The sequence below is a fragment of the Rhinopithecus roxellana genome, chromosome 6 (genome assembly GCF_007565055.1).
Source record: "Rhinopithecus roxellana isolate Shanxi Qingling chromosome 6, ASM756505v1, whole genome shotgun sequence".
Classification (NCBI taxonomy): domain Eukaryota; kingdom Metazoa; phylum Chordata; class Mammalia; order Primates; family Cercopithecidae; genus Rhinopithecus; species Rhinopithecus roxellana.
The window spans coordinates 17728959-17754413 of NC_044554.1; the positions used below are offsets into that span (position 1 = coordinate 17728959).

The 25455-nt window shown below is 36.6% G+C and overlaps 1 protein-coding gene across 2 annotated transcripts in view; it reads right to left on the reverse strand.

Moving 5' to 3' along the window:
- The window catches only part of MAGI2 (membrane associated guanylate kinase, WW and PDZ domain containing 2), a 1518597-nt gene that overhangs the window by 501403 nt on the left and 991739 nt on the right, over positions 1 to 25455 (reverse strand). For both annotated transcript variants that reach the window (XM_030933117.1, XM_030933118.1), the window contains exon 5: positions 8183 to 8393. In XM_030933117.1, coding sequence (XP_030788977.1) covers positions 8183 to 8393 — 211 coding nt within the window. The remainder of the gene's footprint in view (positions 1 to 8182; positions 8394 to 25455) is intronic.

A 25455-nucleotide genomic window follows, 5' to 3' on the forward strand; every position in this document is an offset into this window, starting at 1 on the left:
ACTGTGTCAGGGAAAGCAGCAGCACTTTCAGATATGTCCCTTCATTTAATGCTAATGAGCCTTTGTGGCTAAGTATTATGAATTCCATTTTATAGATGGAGAAACCCAGGTTGGGGGAAGGTGAGTAACTTGCCCAAGGCTAAACAGCTAGTGCATGAAACTGAAAGAGCCAGCTAGCATTAAACCCAGATATATCTGACTTCCAGGTACAAGGTTTTCTTTCTTTCTTTCTTTTTTTTGGTCTGAAACCAGAGGCATCTGGAACCTCACACTCGACTTTTTATACTGAGGTACTTCATTTCATTCCCTGGAATAGTAATCAAGAGTCTGTTTCTCAGCTTCTGCCAGTAGTTTAGAAACAGACCTTTATCTACTATTTATGGATAGTAATTATTAAATTCCTTTTTAAGTGTAAATGCTTTGCACTTAATAAGTATGACATTAAGTTCCATGTTCATAGAGACAAAAGAGAGCACTGTGATTGAGGAGGCATTGATACTATCACTGGAAAAGTTTTCTCCTTATAAACTTAAATTCTGTATTTGAATCACTTTCTTTTTCTTTTCTTTTTTTTTTCTTTTTTGACAGGATCTGACTCTATTGCCCAGGCTGGAGTGCAATGGCATGATCTTGGCTCACTGCCACCTCCACCTCTTGGGATCAAGTGATTCTTCCACCTCAGCCCCCAGGTATCTGGGACTACAGGTGCATGCCACATACCCGGTTAATTTTTGGATTTTTTTTTTTTTTTTTGTAGAGATGGGGTCAAATTCCTGAGGTCAAGCAATCTGCCTGCCTTGGCCTCCAAAGTGCTGGGATTACAGGCATGAACCACCACGCCTGGCCCTGAATCGCATTCAAATCAATTTTTCTTCATTCAAATCTGAATATTTTTCTAAAATGAAGTCTTCTTAGAAAGCTGATTCATATAATCTACATATGAATATTTGGTCTTAGAAGCTATATTAAAGAATTATGTTATTAAGAAATGCTAGCAATGGATGCACTATTTGTTAGGAGCAAAACTTAAAATTTTCGTATAGATCATGCCATATTCTATTTTTCTGTTTCAGCTTTTCATTCACTCTATTATTCGCTCTATTGTTTGTCCAGTCAGGGCACAAACCTCTTTTCCATTTCTTAGGTATATACATAACTGGGTCTTCAAGGGTAACCTAATTCAAACCTAATATTATAACATGTTCTCCATTCCTAATTTCTGTTTCCTTTTCTTTTCTTTCCTTCTTTAATATCACCAGAGCAAAATGTTTTCACTGCTGTACAGCTATTGGAAAAATTCAGTTTCATCAATTGAAATGTTCTTAGTGAAATGAAAAACTTTTATTATTAAACCCATTTCTTTCCTTTGCTCTGTTTTCTCTAAAACTAGAAACAGACTTAAAACGATGATTAATAAGTCCTCCAAACAGCCAATTCTGAATCTTAGTCTTAAACTGATAGCTAAATGATATTTCCCCCCACCCTGGGAAATACTACTCCAGAAGAATAACAAGAGATTAAAGCCAGTGACATTTGATTGCATAAAACAATCTTCTGAACAAGATAAACAAGGTTCAGGTAAATATTCTGGAGTCAATAGCAATTCAAAATGTCTGTGGATGATAAGGTTTCAATAGTAGTAGTGATATAGGTTCAGAAGCAGTAATAACAGACTGATGACTTTAGGTTTAAACAAACACTTTTTTTATTATTATAAGTTCTGGGATACATGTGCAGAATGTGCAGGTTTGTTACACAGGTATACACATGCCATGGTGGTTTGCTGCACCCACCAACCTGTCATCCACATTATTTTTCCCAATGCTATCCCTCCCCTAGCTCCCCACCCTCCAATAGGCCCTGTGTGATGCTCCCCTCCCCGTGTGCATGTGTTCTCATTGTTCAACTCCCACTTATGAGTGAGAACATGTGGTGTTTGGTTTTCTGTTCATGTGTTAGTTTGCTGATAAACATTAATTTTTAAAGGTATATAAATTGAGATTTTACACCATAGTCAATAAAATCCTCAGGATAATTATAACGTTTTCCAAAAGACTTTCTCTTCCTTCTATATCATCATTTCAAAGTAATTATTAAAGGCAATGATCGGATATATCTAACGTGATAAACAGTGGAAACTTGTTCCTTCAAGACTCCACTCGCCCAAAGTTTCACTACTTTTTTCTATCTACACATAGGTAATACACAAATAAAGCTACTGTCAATGAGCACTTTAGTGGTTGTTTCCTAAATAATACTCCTACAATTTCTCTTAAGCATATGAATATTTGCATTTGCCATTTTACCTTTCATGTGTTTAGAGAATGTTTTTAAAGAAGTTTCATTACAAATATTGTTTTGGATATTGTGGATGTGTATTGTACACTATTTTGTCTAAAACATTTATTTTCTGTCTGGGAATGATACCAGAATCTTGTGCAGGCACAAGAAAAAAATTATGAAAAAATATTCAATGTATCTCCTGTTTTTGTAATACGATTGACAGTAAGCCTAGACCAGATTTTGTGACTAGTAAGATATGTCAAGTATAGAATAAGAAAGTATATTTCTGGTGTTCCTGCATACCAAAAAAATTGATTTTACATTTCTATGCAATAAATTTCTAAAGTATTTTATCTTTTATTTAATAAATGATGCTTAATTCTTTTTTGGAAATGGTAATTGGTGATTTAATTAAAACTTAAGGAGATACAGAAATAGGAACACAAAAGGAAACAAACTAATTGTCTGTCTGTTTAGAATTTAAAAGCAAATTCAGCCCTGACAAATATTTGGAAACCATATACAGCCATGACATTTTTCACAGATGTGATTTTCAGTTTCAAAAGCCTGCATTTAAAAACCTGTTATTTAAGATGACATAGTGTTCACTGCCATTCAGGAAGATGGCAGTAAACAAATAGGTTCTTGTTGTCTTTTTGTTTTTTGCCAAAGCAATAGCAGTCTCTTTTGTGTCACTAACTAAACTGACTCCCAAACAAAGAAGCAATTTAATGGGATTCCCAAAGCATGTCAATCCAGATTAACCCTGTGGCAGTTCTTCTTTTATGGAACATTTAGCCTCTGGAGTAGTGAATTGCTCGCCAAGAAACTTATAAAACAAATACTATTTGTAATATAAAAGTTTAGTTTTTTTCTCAGCCAATGTTTGTTTATATCGGAGGTAGTATGAAATAATGGGAATGACTTTGTAGAGTGAAAGAGTTATGTGACCTTGGGAATGTTAATTTGTCCAAGGATGCCTCAAAGTCTCGTCTATGAAACGTGGATAAACCAAACACTTTATCGGGTGGTGGTGATGTGAAGCAGGCATCACAGCAAACTGGTTAAGGACAAGGACCGCAGAGACAGTCTACATCCCATGAAAGTCTGAATCTTGTTAGTTTTTTTGACTACTGTATTCTCAGGGTTTAGAATCATTCCCAGGACATAATACATGACCAATAAACCTCTGTTGAATAAATAGAATCAAAGAGCCCTGGCTATGTCTGACTTTATGGCAAGTAGTTACTTCTAAAAGCTTCAGTTTCATAAAGTGAGGATTAAGTGAACGGAGTATAAATGCTTAACGGATGAACCATTGTTGTTAAGTTAACCCGAACACACCCTTAAAAAGGTAGGCGCTTGATATATAATAACTCATTTGAATTTACATATTCTCATTTGAATTTATAATTAATATACTGCCTATTTCAAAGATAATGCTAATGAAGACGATGACATGAGTAAAAGAAACTACTGGTTTTACACAGTATTATGCATTTAAAAGTCTCCTGAAAATTATGAAACATAAGACATTATTACTATTTTAAAGGATGTTTGGAAGAGTGTGTTCACTCAAAATTTAAAATTATGCTGCATAAAAATATTTTGCCAGCAATTCTCCTTTTCCAATTAAATGTCATTCTATAGGATAGAAGAAATCTGCTTTTATCAAAGGAAGCAGTTTGAGTAGTGTGGGAAACATAGTGGGCCCACTAGCTTACCAGGGTTGCTGAGGGCAGAAAAAAACCTTTGCCTCTTAAATACAGAACCTCTAAACCTTCACCTCTTAAATGCAGAATTTCTAAAGGACTGAGTCATATAGCTATTTTGCAAGATCAAATAAACCAATAAATATTTCAAAACATAATTGCATAATAAAAGACAAGTAAATGGAATTGCTCGTTACCTTAATTCAAAACCTATACTGTTTAATATATGTCTTTTAAAACTACATATTTAAAATTAATGTTTCAGTGTAGAGTTCCTTTATATTTAGAAATAACTATCTATCTATCTATCTATCTATCTATCTATCTATCTATCTATCTATCTGTCTGTCTGTCTACCTACCTACCAACCTATCTCAGAACCAAAGGATCATTCTCCTTTGTTTCACTTATTTTCTGTTTTGTCATGGTCTTCATTTCACAGGAGACAGACTTCAGCAAAGTCTAGCGAAAGGGTGGGATCTGCCAGAGGAGACTTTCATTACTCTAAGCAGCTCCCACAATATCTGCACGAGAGAAGTTTTTACTGATGTCAGCACTTCTTCCCTCACAAATCTCTCTCATTTTTCTTCTCCTTTCTTTTCCCTCTGGTTTACCTTCCTCTTGTGGTATTCTACCTTTCCTTTAAAAAACATTTTTTCACTTATTTTTTAATTGATAAAAATTATATGTACTATATTTTTGAAAATTGCTGAGAGTAGATTTTAAGTGTTCTTAACACAAAAAAAAGACAAGTATGTGAGGTAATGCATATGTGAATGAGCTCAACTGAGCCATCCCACAATATGAACCTATTTCTACTTTCCCTTTCTATCAAGCATTCTGGTACATAACTGCTTCAGGACTACCTCTGAGACACATGGTGGCTTTGTCCTTAAGACATGTCTTATTGCTCAACCATGCTCCCTCCCTAGTCACTGTCTCCTGTTCTACAAGATCTGTTTGCAAGGGCCTTTCATAGTATGGAGTTTGTTAGTCCCATAAGAATTCTTTGTCATAGCAGCAAAGGTACTCACAGATAAATGACAGTGGGTGGAAATGTTGATTTAAATGTAATTAGGAAAGGAAGAAACATTCCAGGGCAAAGAGTGAAAACAGACAGGAGAAAATCAGTGAATACTAAAGAAAAAGGAAAGCACAGTAAACCATAGGCAGAGAGGGGGGGAAACTGTAACATTGTTGGTGAGATGGTACGGACATGAAGGACCAGACAAAAAGACACTGATTCACTGCCCGCTCTGTGATACCTGAGTTCATCACACTAAATCTTGAGGTTCAAAGGTAACCTTTATGAAGGACAGATGAATCACAAACGGGGTAAGGCAGAGGGTGTCGGGGAGCAGGCGGGCGGGAACGCCTCCAGTCTATGGAGGAACTTAAAGCAGGTGTCAAACACTACCTCGATCCTGCCTCCTCTGTTAATCACTTTCCAGACACAGTCACTTCCACCATGACTCCAGGCTCCTTCTTTCACCTTATTCTCTCTCAGCATCAGCTCTTTCCCCACAGATGAAATTGTTTCCTCCACTTTGTTTTAATTTTCCACCTCCATCCATCTCTGCTCCTAATACTGTCCACCAGTCCTTCCCTCCAACATTAGGAAGATTAAAAAACAACAAACTCAAACAGCAGCAACAACAAATGCCACTCCTTTGCTTGCCTTTCAAAGCACTAATGATCCAGTGAAACAAAAACTAAGCAGTCATTTCCTGGGATTTACTAACTAATACATACTTCTCTAGTAGGGTCAGGGGTTTCCTCACCATTCCTAATACACCTAGGGACTTCGTCTTTGTAATGACAGCTCCCGTACCTGGACTGCTCTATCTACCCATTGCTAACTTTTCAAGTCTGTGTTATCTCACCTTCTCTGTGGTGACCCTTTTATATCTTAAATCTATTCTAAGCTTTGGCTTCCCTGAAGAGTATCACAAAATTCAGAAATTGTTGATCAATTGTTTATAACTATTTGTCTCTCTTCCCCATATTGTCAACAAGTTTGAAAGCAAGGACAAAATCTTACACATGTTTGAATGCCAACACTGGCTGACTGACAAGAGTCATAGAATCATTTTGCTAGATTCTCTCAAGCCCTGACTGACCCTATTTCCTATATACCTGGAACATAAGTTCTGTCTTCTGAAGTTCCTTTTCTTCATAACCTCAATACCTGATGCAGTTAAAAGAGGAAAGTTTACTTTACAATCATACACAAAAAAGGTTTTTATGATTGCATTACTGGAAACATTGTAAGAAAACAGTCTTTAATCAACTTGTCATGCTGCTTTCCTTTTATTATTTTCATATAGCCTTACTCCCCTTGTCTTATATAATAAAAATATGTATATCATCAACTTCCTTATTCTGAACATCAATTGTTCTGAACTTCTATTTTTGCCCTCATATATAAGATTTGTATTTTGAGTTCTGGTCTGCAATGATGTCATGCTGTCTTCATCAATATCACAATTATGTTTCTAGATATGATTATTTTTAATTGTTCACATTTTTAAACATTCTATTTTCCAATTAATTGATAAAAGATCTTTTATCAATTATCAATTATCAATTATCTTTTATCAATTATCATTGATTATAGCAATAAGAAATAATGTAAGAGATTCTTATTCCTTTAAAAATTAGAACATTTTCTGAAAAGTGAACACTATTGATTCATTTTCTACAAAACACTGTTTCTCATCCATGTTGGAGTCAAGCAGAGCACCGAGTAATTATCTGATTATGTAGTCCCTTGGTTACATGTATCAGAGTTTCCAACTTCATGTGAGAATTAAATAATGGTATGTGGTAACATTTCAATTTCACAACTGAATTCTGCCTATAGAGATCTAAGTTATAAATCACTCCAGGCTGGAAAAGAAAATCCAGTTTTAATGTATTTTTTAAATAATCAGAGTTTTCGTATTTTTATCCACTGTCAAAACTGAAAACTTCAGTTTCTATTATTTTCACTCTTTGAGGCTTCTACAACTTTGACAGGATAAGGCTGTTCATTTACATTAGTTTCCATTTTTATTCTTACTAATGAACATTTTGGTTGTCTTGTGCACATCAACAACTTAATTTTGTGCAAATATTTTCTATTTTGGAATTTTTGAAAAGTTGTTTTAATCCGAGAAGCTAAAGAAAAGCCTCACATTATTAAGATGTATACAAAAAATATATTTTTAAAAAATGTCCTAAAAGAAAGATTAGGTTGAGTATTACCAAGAAGTTCAGGATTTGTACTACAGTTTCCTTAGCAAGTCATAAAAATTGCAAGCAATTAATATAATGGAATATAGTAAAAGAAAGTATAATGAACTATACAAAGCCAAATTATTTTAGCGACATCTGACATCGGGGTCAAATGCTAAAAACATTTTCTTTGGCTGGGTGCAGTGGCTCACCCCTGTAATCCCAGCACTTTGTGAGGCCAATGTGGGTGATCACCTGAGCCCAGGAGTTTGAGACCAGCCTTGGCAACAAGGCAAAGCCTCATCTCTACTAAAAATACAAAAATTAGCCAGGCATGGTGGCATGCACCTGTGATCCCAGCTACTGAGGAGGCTGAGGCGGGAGGACTGTTTAAACCCTGGAGGTCGAGGCTGCTGTGAGCTGTGATTGTGCCACTGCATTCCAGCCTGGGTGACAGAGTGAGACCTTGTCTCAAAGACAACCAACCAACCAACCAAATGAACAACATCAATATTTTTTATTTTGTGACCTATTACTTCAAATAGTTGCATTCTATTAAACTCCTGGACATAATGGTGAATATTCCTTCAACTAGCTTAGATAATAGGACAAAAAAATTTCATTTAGACAAGATAGGGGGCCTAGGAGGAGTCGAGTAAGCACTTTCTCATGATATCTAGACTATTCCTAATTTAATAATAACATAACATGGAGATTTGTCTTTTTAGTCACAGTTATAAGAGATTGTAGGGTGCAATTATTTAATCCATTATTTGATTTATATCTGTATTCTAGGATGCTTTATTGTGTTAAGGCACTATCCCATTATTCTCTCACAAATAAAAAAGATGTTACCAGAAGTTCATGTTTTTTTTTTTTTTTTTTTTTTTTTTTCCACGTCTAACTTGCTACATCATTTATATCCTGCTATGATCTTTTTGGCATTGTTGAAAGAAATGTGTGAAACTCACTCAATGAAGTAGACTTCACCCTTCTCTGTATAGGCCATTTCCCAGTTATCAGGCAATGGGTCTGGTTCCTCATTGTCTTCAGGTTTAGTTGGCTTTGTGTCATCCATCTGCTCCTTCAGCTCCTCAGGCTGACTGTACAGTGGTGCAGGATAAGGCTGGGAGGGCATCTCCCCTGAGGCACCTGCACTCTTGTCTTCATGTTCACTGGATTCTGTAAGAGAACAAGAGCACACGGTTAGTCACTCCAGCCATGGTAACTCTGGACTGAGTATGGAGAATGCTGTACCAGGGAATAAACTCCATGAATAAACTCTGTGAAGGCTAACAGGAAACATTTCTGAAAAAGCATAATGATCACTAGGCCTATTTGAGCTCTCCTTTCACTCCTCATTGTCATCTATCTTTCAGCTAATTATTGTTGTTTACAGAATTGGAGGTTTGAAGGATGTAATGTAAGGACTATTTCACAATACAGGTATGGTGAGCAGAATGGGCCCCTGAAGATGTTCATATCCTAATGCCTGGAATATGTGAATATTGCCTTACATGGCAAAAGATGATCTGCAGATGTGATTAAGAACCCTGAGATGGGGGGATTATCTTTGATTATCCAGATGGCCTCATCTGGATGATTATGATTAAATGTAATCACAAGGGTTCTTAAATGTGAAAAAAGTAGGCAGAAAAGAAGGGTAAGAGAGAGAATTGACTACTAAATCATGGCCAAAGAGATGCAATGTTGCTAGCTTAGAAGATAGAAAAAGACCATAAGCCAAGAAATATTGGTGGCCTCTAGAATCTTGAAAAGGCAAGGATATGGATTATTTCCTAGAGAATCCAGAAAGAAACACAGCTCTGCCAACAAGAAACACAGCTCTTCCATAGTTTCAGTTACCCATGGTAGACCATGGTGCAAAAACAGATGATTACAGTACAGTAAGACAGTTTGAGAGAGACAAAGACCACCTTCACATAACTTTCATAACAGTATATTGTTATGATTATTCTATTTTATTATTTGTTGTTAATCTCTTACTGCATCTGACTTATAAATTAAATTTTATCATAGTTTTTTTTTTGTGTGTGTGTGTAGTATATATAGGATTTGGTACCATTTGAGGTTTCAGGCATCCACTGGGGGTACTGGAGCACATCCCTCATAGCTAAGGGGAGCTACTGTACAACAGAGCAAAACATACCTTAAGAGAAATGGTAACAGGCTTGGAGGACAGACCCAAGATCCCCAACATATAAGCAGTATGAGTTCCAGAATGAGAAGAAGGAACACACAAGGAAGAAATAATAAGTCAATAAACAATAGAAGAAAATTTATCTAAGATGAAGAAACACCAGTCTGCAGATTGAAACAGTTCACTGAATCTGAGGCCAGATTAATGAAACATGCAGACACCTGGATACATCTAGTTGAAATCTCCAAACTACAATATTAAAAGGCAACTTTGGCAGCTTCCATACTGAACAGATGTGATTACTTATAAAGAAAAGAGGAACAAAAGAGCATCAGACCTTTTATCTGAAATACTCTAAGCTCAAAGAGAGGGTAACATCTATAGTAACTTGAGAGAAAAAAAGGTATAGCAATCCAAGAACTTAACTCTACCAAGATATTCATCTATCTGGGCAAAGATAGTCACTTTTGAACACGCAAAAGTTCTGAATGTATACTCTCCAAGTATCTTATCTGAGGGCCAAATTTGAAAAATTACTCTTACCATATCATGATGATTGAATCAGAGCAGAGATCTCAACATATGGGGAGAAAATAAAAGGTAGGAAGATGATATGGTTTGGCTGTGTCCCCAACTAAAATCTCATCTTGAATTGTAATCCCCACATGTCAAGGGCAGAACCAGGTGGAGGTAATTGGATCATGGGGAAGGTTTCCCCCATGCTGTTCTCATGGTAGTGAGTGAGTCTCACGAGATCTGACGGTTTTATAAGTATCTGGCATTTCCCCTGTTAGCACTCACTCCATCCTGCCATCCTGTGAAGAAGGTGCCTGCTTCTCCTTTGCCTTTCACCATGATTGTAAGTTTCCTGAGGCCTCCCCAGCCATATGGAACTGTAAGTCAATTAAACCTCATTCCTTTATAAATTACCCAGTCTCAGGTATTTCTTCATAGCGGTGTGAGGATTAACTAATACAGAAGAAGTAAATCCTGGATAATGTAGTTAAATGTAAATGGAAGATGATCACATTTCTGAAAATTTGTAGTATGTGTTAAAGACAGATTATAGAAAGAAGAAAAATACATGAAGACCTAATAAGACCATGGGTTTCAAACTTTATCTCAGGAAAGCTCAGGTTCTAGAAAGTGAAGAAAAGGTAGGAAAATAGAGACATTCTAAAGCTCGCATCGGTAGGCACTTCAGAGAGTGAGTATATGAGATAATTTTAAAGACTCATCCCTTTTCATGGGATGAGATTATTGGGCAAATAATTTGGTCAACGTGTAGGCTTAATTGTATAGGGGATATTTTTGAAATATCTCCTAATGTGTATGTTTACTGAGCTATTCACGAATTTATTTCCCCCCCATTTAGTTTTTCTGCTGTCAAGGACAAACCGTGAGTCTTATTTGTTGGAGAAGAGTAGAGCAGGTACCACCGAGAGAAAGTAATATCATTAGGGTAAAAGGAGGAGAAGTTCCTTAACTCAGAAACTAGAAGGAGAGCACTACTGAGATTCAGAGGGGCTGAAATGTAGTAAGAGGTAATGTGAGCATAAGGCAGCCATCTTGGAAATATAAAATTCTGCAATTGTTTGGGATCATAATGCCTACTAAAATAAAAAAATACAAATACACACAGACTTTGAGTTATCCTACTTTGAGAACATATCCTCTAGAAATAAAGGCAGTATTATATAACCATGCCTATATAATACTATTTTTGCAATATTGTTTGTAGCAGTAAAACCCTGGAAATGATATAAATGCCTATCAATGAGTATATAATTAAATAAATAAATAATGTTTGTCATTACCATGGAAACCTATGTAGTTTAAAACCAATGAATATCTATTGACCTTGAAAGGTGCTTATAATTGTTATTTGAAGAGTAATCTAAGTTGCAGAGAAATGTATAGTATTAATCCTATTTTTCTAAATAAGCAAATATTAAGGTCTCTAAGTGATATATAGTTATATGTCTGTATAAGCATGTATATAGACTGCAAGGATGTATAACAGATTGTCAGCTTTGATTAACTCAGGATAGTAAATTTGGATGGGGGTGGGAGAAGCTTCTTTTACATATCTTTGCCTTCATTGGGTATCTATTGTTTTCGTAACTTCAAAAGTTAATAGATTATCTAAATGAGTAAATTAGAATATCATCTTGGTGTCACTATTAATTTCATGGGCCAATTTTTCCCCTCTCTGCATCAATCTAGGAGAGCAATATTAAAGTATCTATTAGAAATTAGAAAACATAAGAACACTTTACAAGTTTTCACTGTGTTGCCCTTAAAAAGGAAATTAAGAATATAATATGGCCCTTAATGATATAGTCTCCTAGCTGATTCCTTACATAGATTTGAGCTTTGTAAATTTTGTAGGATAAAAGCAGCAAAAATAGGTACCACTGCTATCTTCAGATTCTCTTTTCTGTGGCATGTTTCAACATGTAATTATACATACTGCAGTATGTACATGGAACATACAAAACGTCATGCTGTACTGAAAAGTTCAAATGCAAATGCAAGGTCATGCTCTGAACATATTCAGTTATTCAATATTCAGTTAATCAATATTTATTATGCACTCAACCGGTGCCAGGCACTGAGGACAGAAGAGAGAACAAGAGATACATTGATCCTTTCTCTCATGGGACTCCAAATATGCTAAGATGTGTAGTCTTTATACAGTAATTTTAAGTGTTATGAGTGCTTCCTAAGGAATCTTATGTATATGGGATTTTCTGTATGTATAGTCATATAATCACAAATAAAGAGTCAGGGAAAACCTCTTTTTCAATATGCTATGAGATCTGAGGGTTCTTTCAGAAGAAGGTAAGGGAGAAATAAATATATGAGAGCTGGATTAGGTGAGGCCCTATCAGGCATGCTCAGGATTTGGAAGTGTGTCCTGAGAGCAAAGATACTGCTATGTTCTACTGAAGTAGATGACAAAATTAGATTTTCGTTTCCCACAAATATCTCCTTAACTATTCCGGGGATTTGAGGGTGGCAAGAATAGATGTTCACAGAGCAGTGGAAAGTTATTTTTGTGCTCTCAAAAGTAATGATGGTGGCATGATGAAAAAATATTTAGAGGATAGATTTTATAACCTGACATGGTGGGTGGCAAGGCTATTCACTGAGATTGGAAACAGGGAAGGGGGAGCAGGATTCTGTGGGGTAGGGGCAGTCTATACATATGGTTTTGGGCACACTGAGTTAAAGGTTCATGGAGATGTCAAGTCAGAGAGTTCTTAGCTGGAAAAAAAATAAATCTGAAAGACAAGAGCATATGGCTAGATGGTACTACAATTTTAGCCACGAGTAAATGAAATTGCCAAGAGACAGTGTGAGAAGTGGAAACAAGAATCTGGATCAGCTGTCTGAGGAACTTCAACATTTAAGTCACTGAAAGAATGGACTGGTAAAAGGAGAAGAGGAAAGGGCGGCCATGGAAGCAATGAGAAAATTAAAAAACCTTCATGTTGCAAAAGTCAAGCAAAGGGTGTTGAAGACAAGACACTTCACTGTGGCAAAAGCTTCTGCACAGTCCAGCAAGACAAGGACATAAAATCTATAGAACCGAATGATGTGCAGATCACTGGTGACACTGGCTGTCAGCTATGGCAGCCTTTACATTGGAGTGGCTGGTGAAACCAGATTGGAATAGGTCAAAAAATGAATGAAAAGAAAATATAGAATTATCCTGATAGAGCAATCATTCAAGAAGCTTGGCTATGAACAAATGAACTTTCCTTCCACTGTGTAATACCATTAACTTCTCAAGAGAAATGTAGGACATCTCTTAAAAAAGGATCTAGTCTTTGGAGAAGTCTATAATCATATTTGTTGATGCATCAGAGATTACTGGGCAAAGTTCTCCCAGTTTATCTAATTCATCTGCTTATTCATCCATTTCTTTATTCTTAATTCTCAAGCATTACAGTAGCAAACACGAATTTAATATCTATAGTGTGTAAGATACTTGATAAGACCTTAATGGGGGAGAGTATAGACCTTCTTATCAGGTTACTGTGAACTAAGCTGAGAGGAAAGCAGTAAGTAGCACCCACCTCTCCCATCTTAACAAAATAAGACAAAAAAATGAGTAAGGCAAATAAAGATTCATAACATTCCCACATTTACTGTTCACAAAGGCTCATCTAGGGATGAGGTTTAATATGAGAATCAAGGGCTTCTGGCAAAACCCAGAGGACTAATTTATTCATTGGCAATGTGGAACCAGGGCAGGGCTTCCATGTAGGGGTAGAATATGTTCCCAGAAGGGCAAGGTAGAATGTTTAGAGGAAAAAAAGGGGAACTGAGCCAAGAAGGTCCAGGTTCGTCTTCCAAGTTGTATCACCCAGATAAATCCCTGCACCTCTTCTGGGCAGAGTGAGTAAAAGAGATGGTGGAATGCAAATTCAGTACTCTCCTAGACATTCAAGGCAACACGGAGGGGGTTGGGTGGAGAAGATGTGTCTCCTTCCAACTCTGAGCAACTATATAGAGTACTACAATAATGATTTGTTAAGTGATACTCAATGACATAAAATAACTGAATAAAATTTTCTAGGAAGACAGTGTAGCAATTAGAAACAAGAGTACCTAAAGCAGTTGTCTGAGGAACTCCAATATTTGTCAGTGAGAGGAGGAACTGGTCTTACATTTCCTGCATTATTAGAAACATTTATTTAGCGCCTACTAACCATCAGACACTAAGCTACGCAGTGTACAGTCAAGGAGAATGTGGTCCAAATGATATGTAATATCTTTCTAGGGCTTCCATAATTAAACACCACAAACTGAGTGGCTTCAATAATAGATATTTATTGTCTTACATTCGGGAGACTGAAGTCCTATATCAAGGCGTTGACAGGGCCAGCTCCCTCTGGAGGCACTATGGAAGGATCTATTTCAGGCTTCTCTCTTAGGTTCTGGTAGCTTTTTGGCCTATGGCAGCATAATTGCCGGCTTCACATGGTATTTTCCCTGTGTGCACATCTGGGTTCCAATTTCTTCTTTTTATTGGAAAAAAATTTCTTTCTTTTTATTGACACCAGTCATACTGGATGAAGGGTCTACCCCTACTTCAGGATGACCACATCCTAACTAAGTACATCTGCAACGATCGTATTTCCAAATAAAGTCACCATCTGAGATACTGGGGGTTTGGACTTCAACATACGAATTTGGGGGTGGGGGACACAATTCAACTCATAAAATGGTGTACTAGATCAGTTCATTTTGTAATCCACTGAACCAATATTTAACATCTCAAGGACTGCCAGTTAGTGTTTCATGCTATATCATATTTGTTTCCCTGATTAATATGGAGAATAGAAATAAACTTTGTTGCATTTCAGATAATGATTATTTCTTTCTTCTGCATTGGCTTAAATTTTTTAAAAATGACATATATTGGACATTGTGTAAGTAGTTAAGAAATTACCTGTTAAGAACAGAACAAACTAATAATGGGAGGGAAATAACCAGATCTTACATGCCAACCAAGCTTGCCTGTGTCAGCTACTCCTGCAAGTATTCCTAGTCCCATGCAGTGTGATGAGAAATAAGTGCATGTAAGCATGACCTCACACACATCATATATATGTCAGATCTGAGGTTTGAGAATCCCCAGACTATTTAAATTCTGACTAGGGAGAAGGAGCCAAATAACCCATGTACATTTTACCTTTTTTGTAGTGGTGTGAAGCTATATTTGATTAGGAAGTGACTAAGTAAAATTGTCCTTTTTGACTTCTAAGATGCATTTCTCAGTATGCTTTTATTGTTAAATTGAAAAATAGTCTTTTTTGGATGTGTAAAATATAATTTTTTCCTTATTTGCTGCTAAAATGAACAGACCTTATCAAACACTGACATTTTTTGTGCATTCCCCATTGCGTTTCTGTGTCTCTTAGATGTCTTTCAAACCAGAACAAGAATTTTTTTTCACTGACAATAAAAACAAAGAACATTTCAGTAAAGAAGAAACACCTCTTCTTAAAGAATGCTAAGGATGAAAAAATTGTCTATAGAACTAGGACTGTTAAATAGAATTCCTAGAAATTCTATAGAAACATTGAGGCACAAAACAGACATTTATAACATACAGTCTTATAAACAATGATCTACAAAAACATATTTTATTAATACCTACACTTTAACTGTTGTGAAGAATTAAGAAATTTAATTCCTTTCATCTTGCCTGCCCTGAGGGTTTTGTTGAATTCAGTAAATATAATTTTCTCCTTTCCTTAAGAAATTCAGAAGGGCTCAAATATCTGTACATAGTGCAGGGACTGAAAGCATTCAATTGGGAAAGAGTAAATGTATGTATTTGTGCCTTTAGTTCAGTTCTTATAAATTCTATGGTTCTGGTCCAGTCTAAGGTTTTGATATTACCAAAATATGCATAGTAGCCATTCCGTCTGCTTTCATGTTTATTGCCCTGCCAGTATCTAACACGTTGCCTCTCAGGTACAAGACCAGTGATAAATTAGAATGTCATGGTTTTGAATGTCCCCATCCAGTTTCATTAAAGAATAACCAGAAGCCAAGATAAAACTATTTCAAGAAGAATAATACATATTTTACATCTCATCCATATTTTCATTTGGCACGGTCTATGTATACAGTTAACACGCAATTTTCTGTAACTGCCATCTTTTGAAATGAGGGAAAATAATTGAAAGATTTGTTTTTAAGGTAGATAGAAAAATCTGTTTCTTTAAACCATCATAAAATTTGAATTTCCAAAATTTATTTTACCCTGTGATTTATATTTATAATGGCTATGTGACAACTTTTAAGAAATCCAATAATTTTTTCTCCTTGTCTTCATATTATTTCTTTGGAAGCAAGCATGGCTGGAAAACATTTAAGCTGAGAGAAAAAATGGATCAGGGAACATCTTTGTAGTTCATAAAGAGAATAAGAATAATTTGAAATGTACAGATTTTTTATGTTTCCTTTAGAAATTCCCCGATAACAACAGTCTCCATAAGCAGTGGCAGAACATAATGATTAAGGCTAGTGCCAGTCCACCTAGGCTTGAATCTGTCCTTTAAAGTGGGATGTTGAACAAGTTATTTAATCGCTCTGTGGATACTTCAATTTTCTTAACTGTACAATGGGGATAATGAAGTTACCTACCTGTAAGGATTAGATGAGACTTATCTACAAAGTGCTTAGAGTAGTAAACTGCTAGAATATAGTAGGTGTTCGGTAAATGTTACATATTATTACCACTGAATTCTATTATTTATAATACTAAATAGAGTAGTTAAATTGGTCAAGAAATTCAAATGATTTCTGCCTACAGAAACAAAAGGTACGGTCAATTTTCCATAATTTTTAGATTAGAGGTTTTCAAAAAGCAATGCAAATGTCAGAGAAGGATATACATAAAGGTAGTATTTCTTCTTTAAAAGGTGTTTGCATCAATTGAGCTTTTCTTCCTCAATAGAGACATGTAATGGGGTTAAGTAAATTAAAGGAGGAGAAGCAATCCTCAGAAACCATGCATTCTGTTCCGAGTTCACTATTATATTCTCTAGAGTTCTGCATTTGCTTTTGTTGGGCACCAGGGGCTGCTACTGAGCTACAAACTTGGCATCACTTTGGCACCTTTGAGAGCACTGATTTAAAGCAGAATCAGAAACACAGCTCCCCAATTTTATATTGGTCCAAAGCTTGGTCTTCTCATATATCCCGGGGGCAACTTTGGCTTTCTAGTCTGCTTATAACTGACTCCTTCTCACTCTGGTTTCTACTCATTTGTGGTAGTGGCCACTGTGTTGGATGTGGTGGGGCTTAAAGATTTCTCCATGCTTTTGTGCAAACCCAACAATCCCATTAAAAAATGTGTTTGTTATATTGATCTAAGGTTTTATTGGATTGTGGTGGGAAGACTGTTTGTTTCACTGCTGGAAGCTGGCTTAGAATTTGAACCACAGGCTCTTGTAAATGAATCAACACTTCAGGGTTGATATTTGGACAAAAGAAAAATATCATCGTGTTGATTTTTATGTATGAGAAATTATGATTATTTTATTTCTAATATATAATTTGTAAACTTATATAATTGATTTTTCATCCTGGCTGTACTATAGATTATATTCTGTAACGAAAAGTGGAGGACACATTTCAGTGTCTTCAGAAAGGGAGCAGTCATGCATTCTACACGGCCAGTTGATCAAAAGAAGTCAAGATTGTCAATTATTGTGCAAGAATGCTCTTATCAGTTTTCTTACTTTTCCTAAACCTTCTAAAATGAGAACAATTCTAATATGGGTGCTAAAATATTTGTACATTGTATAGTGACTTTTTGCATATATATATATATATAGACATAGACACTATATATATATATATAGACATAGTGAAACACACATGGTACAAAATCCAGAAGTACAATGGAGGAAAACAGTGAAAAGCAAGCTTTCCTCCTGCTGCTACTCTCAGGGCTCTAGCCATCAAGTTAGCAATAATAATTATCTTTGTGATCCTTCAGAGATTTTTCTATGCAAACTGATTATTGACTATTAGTCAGTTTTTGACTCTTCAGTGCTCTGAAGTGGTTCTAAGTGCTAAAAAAAATTCATTATAATTAATATATCAGATATGAGTATAAAGAGGGGGTGGTCCTTAAACAGTGTGGCAAATATATCTATACCATATTTTTATAGATGTAAACAAATGCTTCCCTTTATTATTTGAGGCCAGGGAGAAAACATAAGTCTAGAAGCAGATATTAGAATTAGGAAAAGTTAGTGGTTAACTATGCTTCTGATTTTGGGGATGATACATCAATCCGGAAGGCAGAAATCCCAATCCTGTGAAGAAATGGTTTGTATATGTATTTTTTTAGAATTTATTTTAGTTTTGAGACAGAGTCTTGCTCCATCGCCCAGGCTGGAGTGCAGTGGCGTGATCTCAGCTCACTGCAACCTCTGCCTCCCGGGTTCAAGTGATTCTCTTGCCTCAGCCTCTCAAGTAGCATGGGACTACCACGATGGGCTGATTTTTGTATTTTTAGTAGCGACAGGGTTTGCCATGTTGGCCAGACTGGTCTTGAACTCCTCACCTTGTGATCCACCCGCCTCAGCCTCCCAATATATATGTAATATTTATAAGCAAATTAATTACATCTCTTCTATTCAGGAGTCTAGCCGAGGATATGTGAATTACTGATAATGCATATTTCATGCCTCGAAATTATTTTTCTTCTATATCTAAAACCCACAATTAGTTATAAATTGTTGGAAGTAATAAAAGAACAATATGGAAAATTACAAAAATAGAAAATTCAAAGTCTGTGGGTAGAAGGTGACATGGAAAAATATTTCCTAAGATATAAAAACTAAATTGAAAAGAATCACAGAAAGATTAGTAGAGGAAATTATTTTAGATTAACAGGGGAGAAGAAAGTATCTAAAGATATTTATCATAAAGAAACAAGTCCCCCAAATCCTTAACAAACTTTGGGGTGAAAAAACTGACACAAATGTTGACACACTTAAAAAACCACAGCAAGGTATGAAATAAAGAACTTGCACATACAACACTTCTTAGAGCTTGCCTTCAATTTTTTTTTTTTTTTTTTTTTAATCAGGAGCATAGTATTATATAAAACATGAGGCCACTTTCTGAAGTTCCAGGAAATTCAAAGGAGATGAAAGAGAAAATTAGGAAGACTTTAAATTTGATCTTGATAATTCAAGAGCTATTCTTTGGGGCGAAATTGGAGTCAAAGTATTTTTGGATAAGAACAAAAAGTCAAAGAGGGGTAAAAACATCAGAATACTGTTCCCAGTGATAGAGTCACATAGAAGGAATGGGTGCTCGGAGAGACCTTATGCCCTCTTCAGAGAGAAAGGCCAGTCCTCAGCCAGAAATAGCTAGAGCCATCTTTGACAATAAAGTAGCTGGGATTCTGCACCAATAATCATAATCACTTTCCTGAGGGGAACTCTAAGAAACACAGGGACACAGGTGAAAATCACACCTACAGAGAATACATGATTGTGATTAGAAAAAAGCTTAGATTCTAAGAATGGCTGGAGAAACTGAAGAAACTTAAACATTTTCACAATTCCATGGGCTTTCTGTAATTGCCGGAGAAACCTGAGGTGCCATGCTGGTTGTTCTCGTTCTGCCTTCCCCACTCATGGATCAAATCTCCCTCACATACAAATTACGTAAATCTGCGGAGTAGTAGAGAAACACCCTCTCCAGAGGTTGAGGGCATGCAACGCTGAATCCGTTTAAGAGATGAAGAGGGCCGGGTGCGGTGGCTCACATCTGTAATCCCAGCACTTTGGTTGGGAGGCTGAGGCGGGTGGATCAGCTGAGGTCAGGGATTCGAGATCAGCCTGTCCAACATGGTGAAACCCCATCTCTACTAAAAATACAAAATTAGCTGTGCTTGGTGGCACATGCCTGTAATCCCAGCTACTTGGGAGACCGAGGCAGGAGAATTGCTTGAACCCAGGAGGCAGAGGTTCAAGTGAGCTGAGATCATGTCATTGCACTCCAGCCTGGACAACAAGAGTGAAACTCTGCCTCAAAAAAAAAAAAAAAAAAAAAAGGACTAAAGAGGTTCGCAGCCATTACTTTTAGTTTAACCGAAACGTGACTGTGCTTTGATTTAAAATGACACTCCTAAAACCAGTCATGATTTCCCTTATTAAAATGGTATGTTTACAATCACTATTATAATAGTTTGATTAATATTAATAGTAATATTACCATAATTATAAAATTATAATATTAATAGTAATATTGTAATTACAATCACCACAAACTCTTAAGTGATATTACTTTTTAATTACACCTAGATAATCAGAACATTTTAAAATTAGTGCAGTTATAACTTTCAAATAATTCTTTCAAGAAAAGATGGAATGGCCGTCATTTATGGATGGAATATCTAATTTTAGAAGGCTAATTTAAATTAGCCCCAGAAATTTACTCATTCAATGGAGAGATAAAACCCAGTATTCTGGGAACAAGATCATAAAATTAAGCCCTTCTCACCCTGCTCAAAAAAGATAAATATCTGGGTAGACACACAAATCGCAGTCTCTGTGAACCCACACAAAAATAAGCAGGGCATAGGCATTGGGGTGGTTTCAGAGTGGGGCATTATTCACAGGAAAACAGTGAGATTCACTAGGGAGGACATAATTCTTCTGACAGTGACAGGGTCTCATTCACAGAACCAGGACTGATGGTGCATGCACAGTCAGCGTGCCAAGCAGCACAGGACCTGGATGCGGGTCCCTAATGGTGAACTGAGATCATTGCCGAGGACACTCGGTGATCACATAAGGGACACTCTGTTTGCTCTCTGGGAGATGCAGTTCATTTGCACTAATTGCAGGCTGGGGGCCTGGAGAAGGCAGCTCTGTGTACACATACTGTATTCTCTTTGTTGGCAAAGGTAGCTCTCATGGGGCCCTGTTCCTCCTGGCATTGTGTGTGTGTGTGTGTGTGTGTGTGTGTGTGTGTATGTGTGTGTGTGTGTGTATGTGTGTATTAACAGAGACATTTAAATGCTTTTAAAATATATGTGCATTTGTAATTCTTTGCACTAGGCTTACTAATAGCTCGTGAGGGGAAGCTACAAGATAATAGTGAATTACTTTCCGGAAAAGTTTAGCAGATAACTCATGAAGTAAAAGAAATCCAAGAAAGCTTAACCTAATTACTGTGGTTTGCAGGATCTTGCTTTCCTGAAGGAGAGTTCAATCTTTTAAAAAATCCAGTCGACTTATCTATTTATCATCTATCTATCTTTGGTATTGCCAAATCTAGGGAGGCCGGCTAATTCTCATCTCTAAGAGTATGTATTTTAAAATGCACTTCTGTATACTTTTTTTTAGTTACACAACTTTTGAAGGAATATAGGATCAGGGATATATCCTTCAAACTTAGGAAATACTGCATATTGAATATACTGAATAGTGTAAAATGAGCATGAAAGGAATGCAATCATGTTGATACTGTAAAACTGACATCCTCTAGAGATTAGACAAGATTGACTAAAAAAATAGATTTACTACGTACTTGAAATATTTAAAGATATACGCTAATTGCTGAACAGGTAAACAGAAAAGTAAAAGAAGTCCTTGTTTGGCCAGGCGCGGTGGCTGACGCCTGTAATCCCAGCACTTTGGGAGGCCAAGGCGGACAGATTACCTGAGGTCAGGAGTTCAAGACCAGCATGACCAACATGGAGAAACCCCATCTCTACAAAAAATACAAAATTAGCCGGGCATGATGGCAGGCGCCTGTAATTCCAGCTACTTGGGCGGCTGAGGCAGGAGAATCGCTTGAACCCAGGAGGCAGAGGTTTCGGTGAACCGAGATCACACCATTGGACTCCAGCCTGGGCAACAAGAGTGAAACTCTGTCTCAAAAAAAAAAAAAAAAAAAAAAAAAGGTCCTTGTTCTAATAACGTTTACTCTCTCTCTCTCTATATGGGGATACCAGACATGCACATTATGAAAAGTTTTCAACAAGTATCAGGCTAACACCTTCCAAATACATGAAAAGTGCAAACTGTATTACTGTCATTCAGAGATGATCAGTTTTTACTCTTCACTGTGAAAAGTCAACAAAGGATTCCCAGGAAATAAGAAATATTTTTAACAGATTTTGAATCCAGAAAGAGAATTCAAATGTGGGAATGGCCTGACCACACAGGTGAAAATGTTTTGAGTGTGTCGGGTGGATGAGAGAAGGGAGTTTACGTATGGGATTAATGGGAGCCAATGCTAACAGAGATATTCTAGTCAAATGTAGGAGGACCTGAGTTGCTGCCTGAGGAATTTGAACCGATGGAAACAGAAGCTCATTCGAGTTTTGAGGACAGTTGCATGACCTGTTTTTGTTGTTGTTGTTTCTTGAGATAGGGTCTCACTCTGTTACCCAGGCTGGAGTGCAGAGGAACAATCATGGCTCCTTGCAGCCTCGACCTTCCTGCGCTCAAGTGATCCTCCCACCTAAGTCTCCCAAGTAGCTGGGACTACAGGTGTGTGCCACCATATCTGGCTAATTTTTATATTTTTTGTAGACATAGGGTTTTGTCATGTTGCCCAGGCTCGTCTTGAATTCCTGACCTCATCTACCCGCCTTAGCCCCACAAAGTGCTGGGATTACAAGTGTGAGTCATCGTGCCCTGCCATGACCTAGTTCTGGTTTCAGGAATTTTTACCTATGGTGGAAAAAAAGGTAATTGGATCAGGAAGGATCCTCAAGGCATACAGATCAGTTAGGGAACTACAGTCCACACATGAGTTAATAAGGCAGTGCTCTAGGATGGTGCAGTGATATTTCGAAGGAAAGGATGGGAGTCAAAGGCCCTTTTGTGCCTAATAAACAATACCAAGACCGGGGAAAAGAAACATAAAGATAATTCTGAGGTATACAGGTGAAATGTAGAATTAGAGAAATCAGGTAAAGGGCTTCGTGAATTGGTTTGCTTGTTCGTTTTGTGGCAAAGAGTTTAAGTGAAACGAATGCATTTAAGTTGCAGAAGTAATGCTTAGGTGATGCTGTCCAGTGGGCAGTAGTTAGAAATATACCTTAAACACAGGAGAGCAGTGAAGGATGCAGATAAATCTATAGAATTTGAAGCCATGGGGCTGATATCAACTCTAACAAGATAAACAGAAAGATGAAAATATCTAAATATAGGTGACGTTAATGTTAAGGTTTCCAGGGGATATAAATTTTAAATATCGGTTCAAAAACAATCTGTAAGCTGATGTAAGGATGCACCATACTTGTCTTTAAATCTAACATCACTGCTGTGAGTCTAGTAAAAGACAAATACAATGGAATACAATGTAGACTAAATCCTCTAAGCTGCAGGATTGCAATTTATTTTGGGGAGGTCAGAAGTCCCTTTGTCCTTGGCATGGTTAACAGTTCTGGGATATGTGTTGGAGAGCGGATGAGTTCAGGTATTACTAGATCCAAATCTCAACTCTGCCAGTAAATAAACTTTTACTTTAGTTAAGGACTTTAAACAAAATTTCAGTATCTCATTCATAAAATAAGTATAGAATTATTACGGGACTAGAGTTAATATATGTATTATATGCCCGGTCTATTGTTTGCATCCATTAGAGGAGAGTGGCCATTACTAATTTTTATTTTTCTAATTTTTTATTATTGACAAGGATAAAACTATATATCTAAGGATAGAATTGTATTGATTTCCATTACCAAGGCAATATACGACAGAGAGATGTTTCTGTCCTGACACTGAAAAATCATTATATGGTTTTCCTAGGTGCCATGGGCTAACTCTATGTGTCTGGTGTAATTTTGAGCAGAAGGAAAGAACACTCAGTAAAATAAACGTTCACATGTCATGTGAATTTTGATAACACTGATAATGTTAGCAGAACTGGATAACTTATATATCTAAAGGTGGTCACTGACTTTATATAGATAAGGTCTGGGAGAAAGAAAACTGCAGTTTAAGTATAATCTCTAGTTCAAAGGAGAAAAGATGAAAAAAAAAATAGGTATCAGATATAAACCGAGGAATCATAACCTTTATTTACTTAAAGTTCTGGTTAAGTATATATGAAGCCAAATACTGGTAGATTTGATGCTTATATATGCACAGAATTTTAAAAACTAGGAATTTTTTATACCCACAGAGGGATGTAAGTTCATTGTACATGATTTAAAGAAATAAAAGCAAGATGAAGTTTTTGGTAACTAGAAATGTATAATACCACTTTGAAGGATATACAGGTAAAATAGTGGTTATATGTCTATATATCACTAAGAAATATATTTACGCTTGTATTTTGTTATATAAGACTCAGGATAGCATGGCAGCCAGACATATGGGTTGTGGACCAAGATTTCCTATATATGAACTCCAGTTACTAGCCAAAGTATCTCAGTTTCCTAATCTGTAAAGTAGTACCTAGTTAATGGAACAGTTAAGATAGTTAAATGAACTAATACCTATAATGAGGTTAGGCTGCTCCTAACACATGGTAAGCATTCAAAAGAAGGGAACTGTTTCATTACTTATTACTATTGTCAAAATTCCTTTGTAATGGGATAATATTACCTCAATATGCTTTTTATATTCTCCAAATGTACCTTATTGATTACAATATTTATGCTCTGAATTGAAGTCTGATAAATTATTACTATAGTTAGTTGATATAGGACAGTATTAACTAAAATTTAAGTGACGTGTTTTTCTCTTCTTTTTTTGTTTGTTTGAGATAAGGTCTCACTCTGTTGCCCAGGCTGAAGTGCAGTGGCACCATCACGGCTCATTGCAACCTTGACCTCCTTGGGCTCAGGCGATTCTCCCACCTCAGCCTCCCAAGAACCTGGGACTACAGGTGTGTCTGTTTATCTTGTTAGAGTTGATATCAGCCCCATGGCTTCAAATTCTATAGATTTATCTGCATCCTTCACTGCTCTCCTGTGTTTAAGGTATATTTCTAACTACTGCCCACTGGACAGCATCACCTAAGCATTACTTCTGCAACTTAAATGCAATACGTTTCACTTAAACTCTTTGCCACAGAACGAACAAGCAAACCAATTCACGAAGCCCTTTACCTGATTTCTCTAATTCTACATTTCACCTGTATACCTCAGAATTATCTTTATGTTTCTTTTCCCCGGTCTTGGTATTGTTTATTAGGCACAAAAGGGCCTTTGACTCCCATCCTTTCCTTCGAAATATCACTGCACCATCCTAGAGCACTGCCTTATTAACTCATGTGTGGACTGTAGTTCCCTAACTACATGCCTGGCTAATTTGTGTGTGTGTGTGTTTTGCAGACATGGGGTTTTGCCATGTTGCCCAGGCTGGTCTCAAACTCCTATGAAATGGATCCACCTGCCTCGACCTCCTAAAGTGCTGGAATTATAGGCATGAGCCTCCACACCTGGCCAGGAGCATGTTTCTCAGTCTTCTTTGAAATCTCCTGTATCTGTTGAATGTGAAGAATGTGAAGAATATGAAGGCAGGGCAGAGACACTGTGCTAAAAAAGAAAATCAATGTGATGAG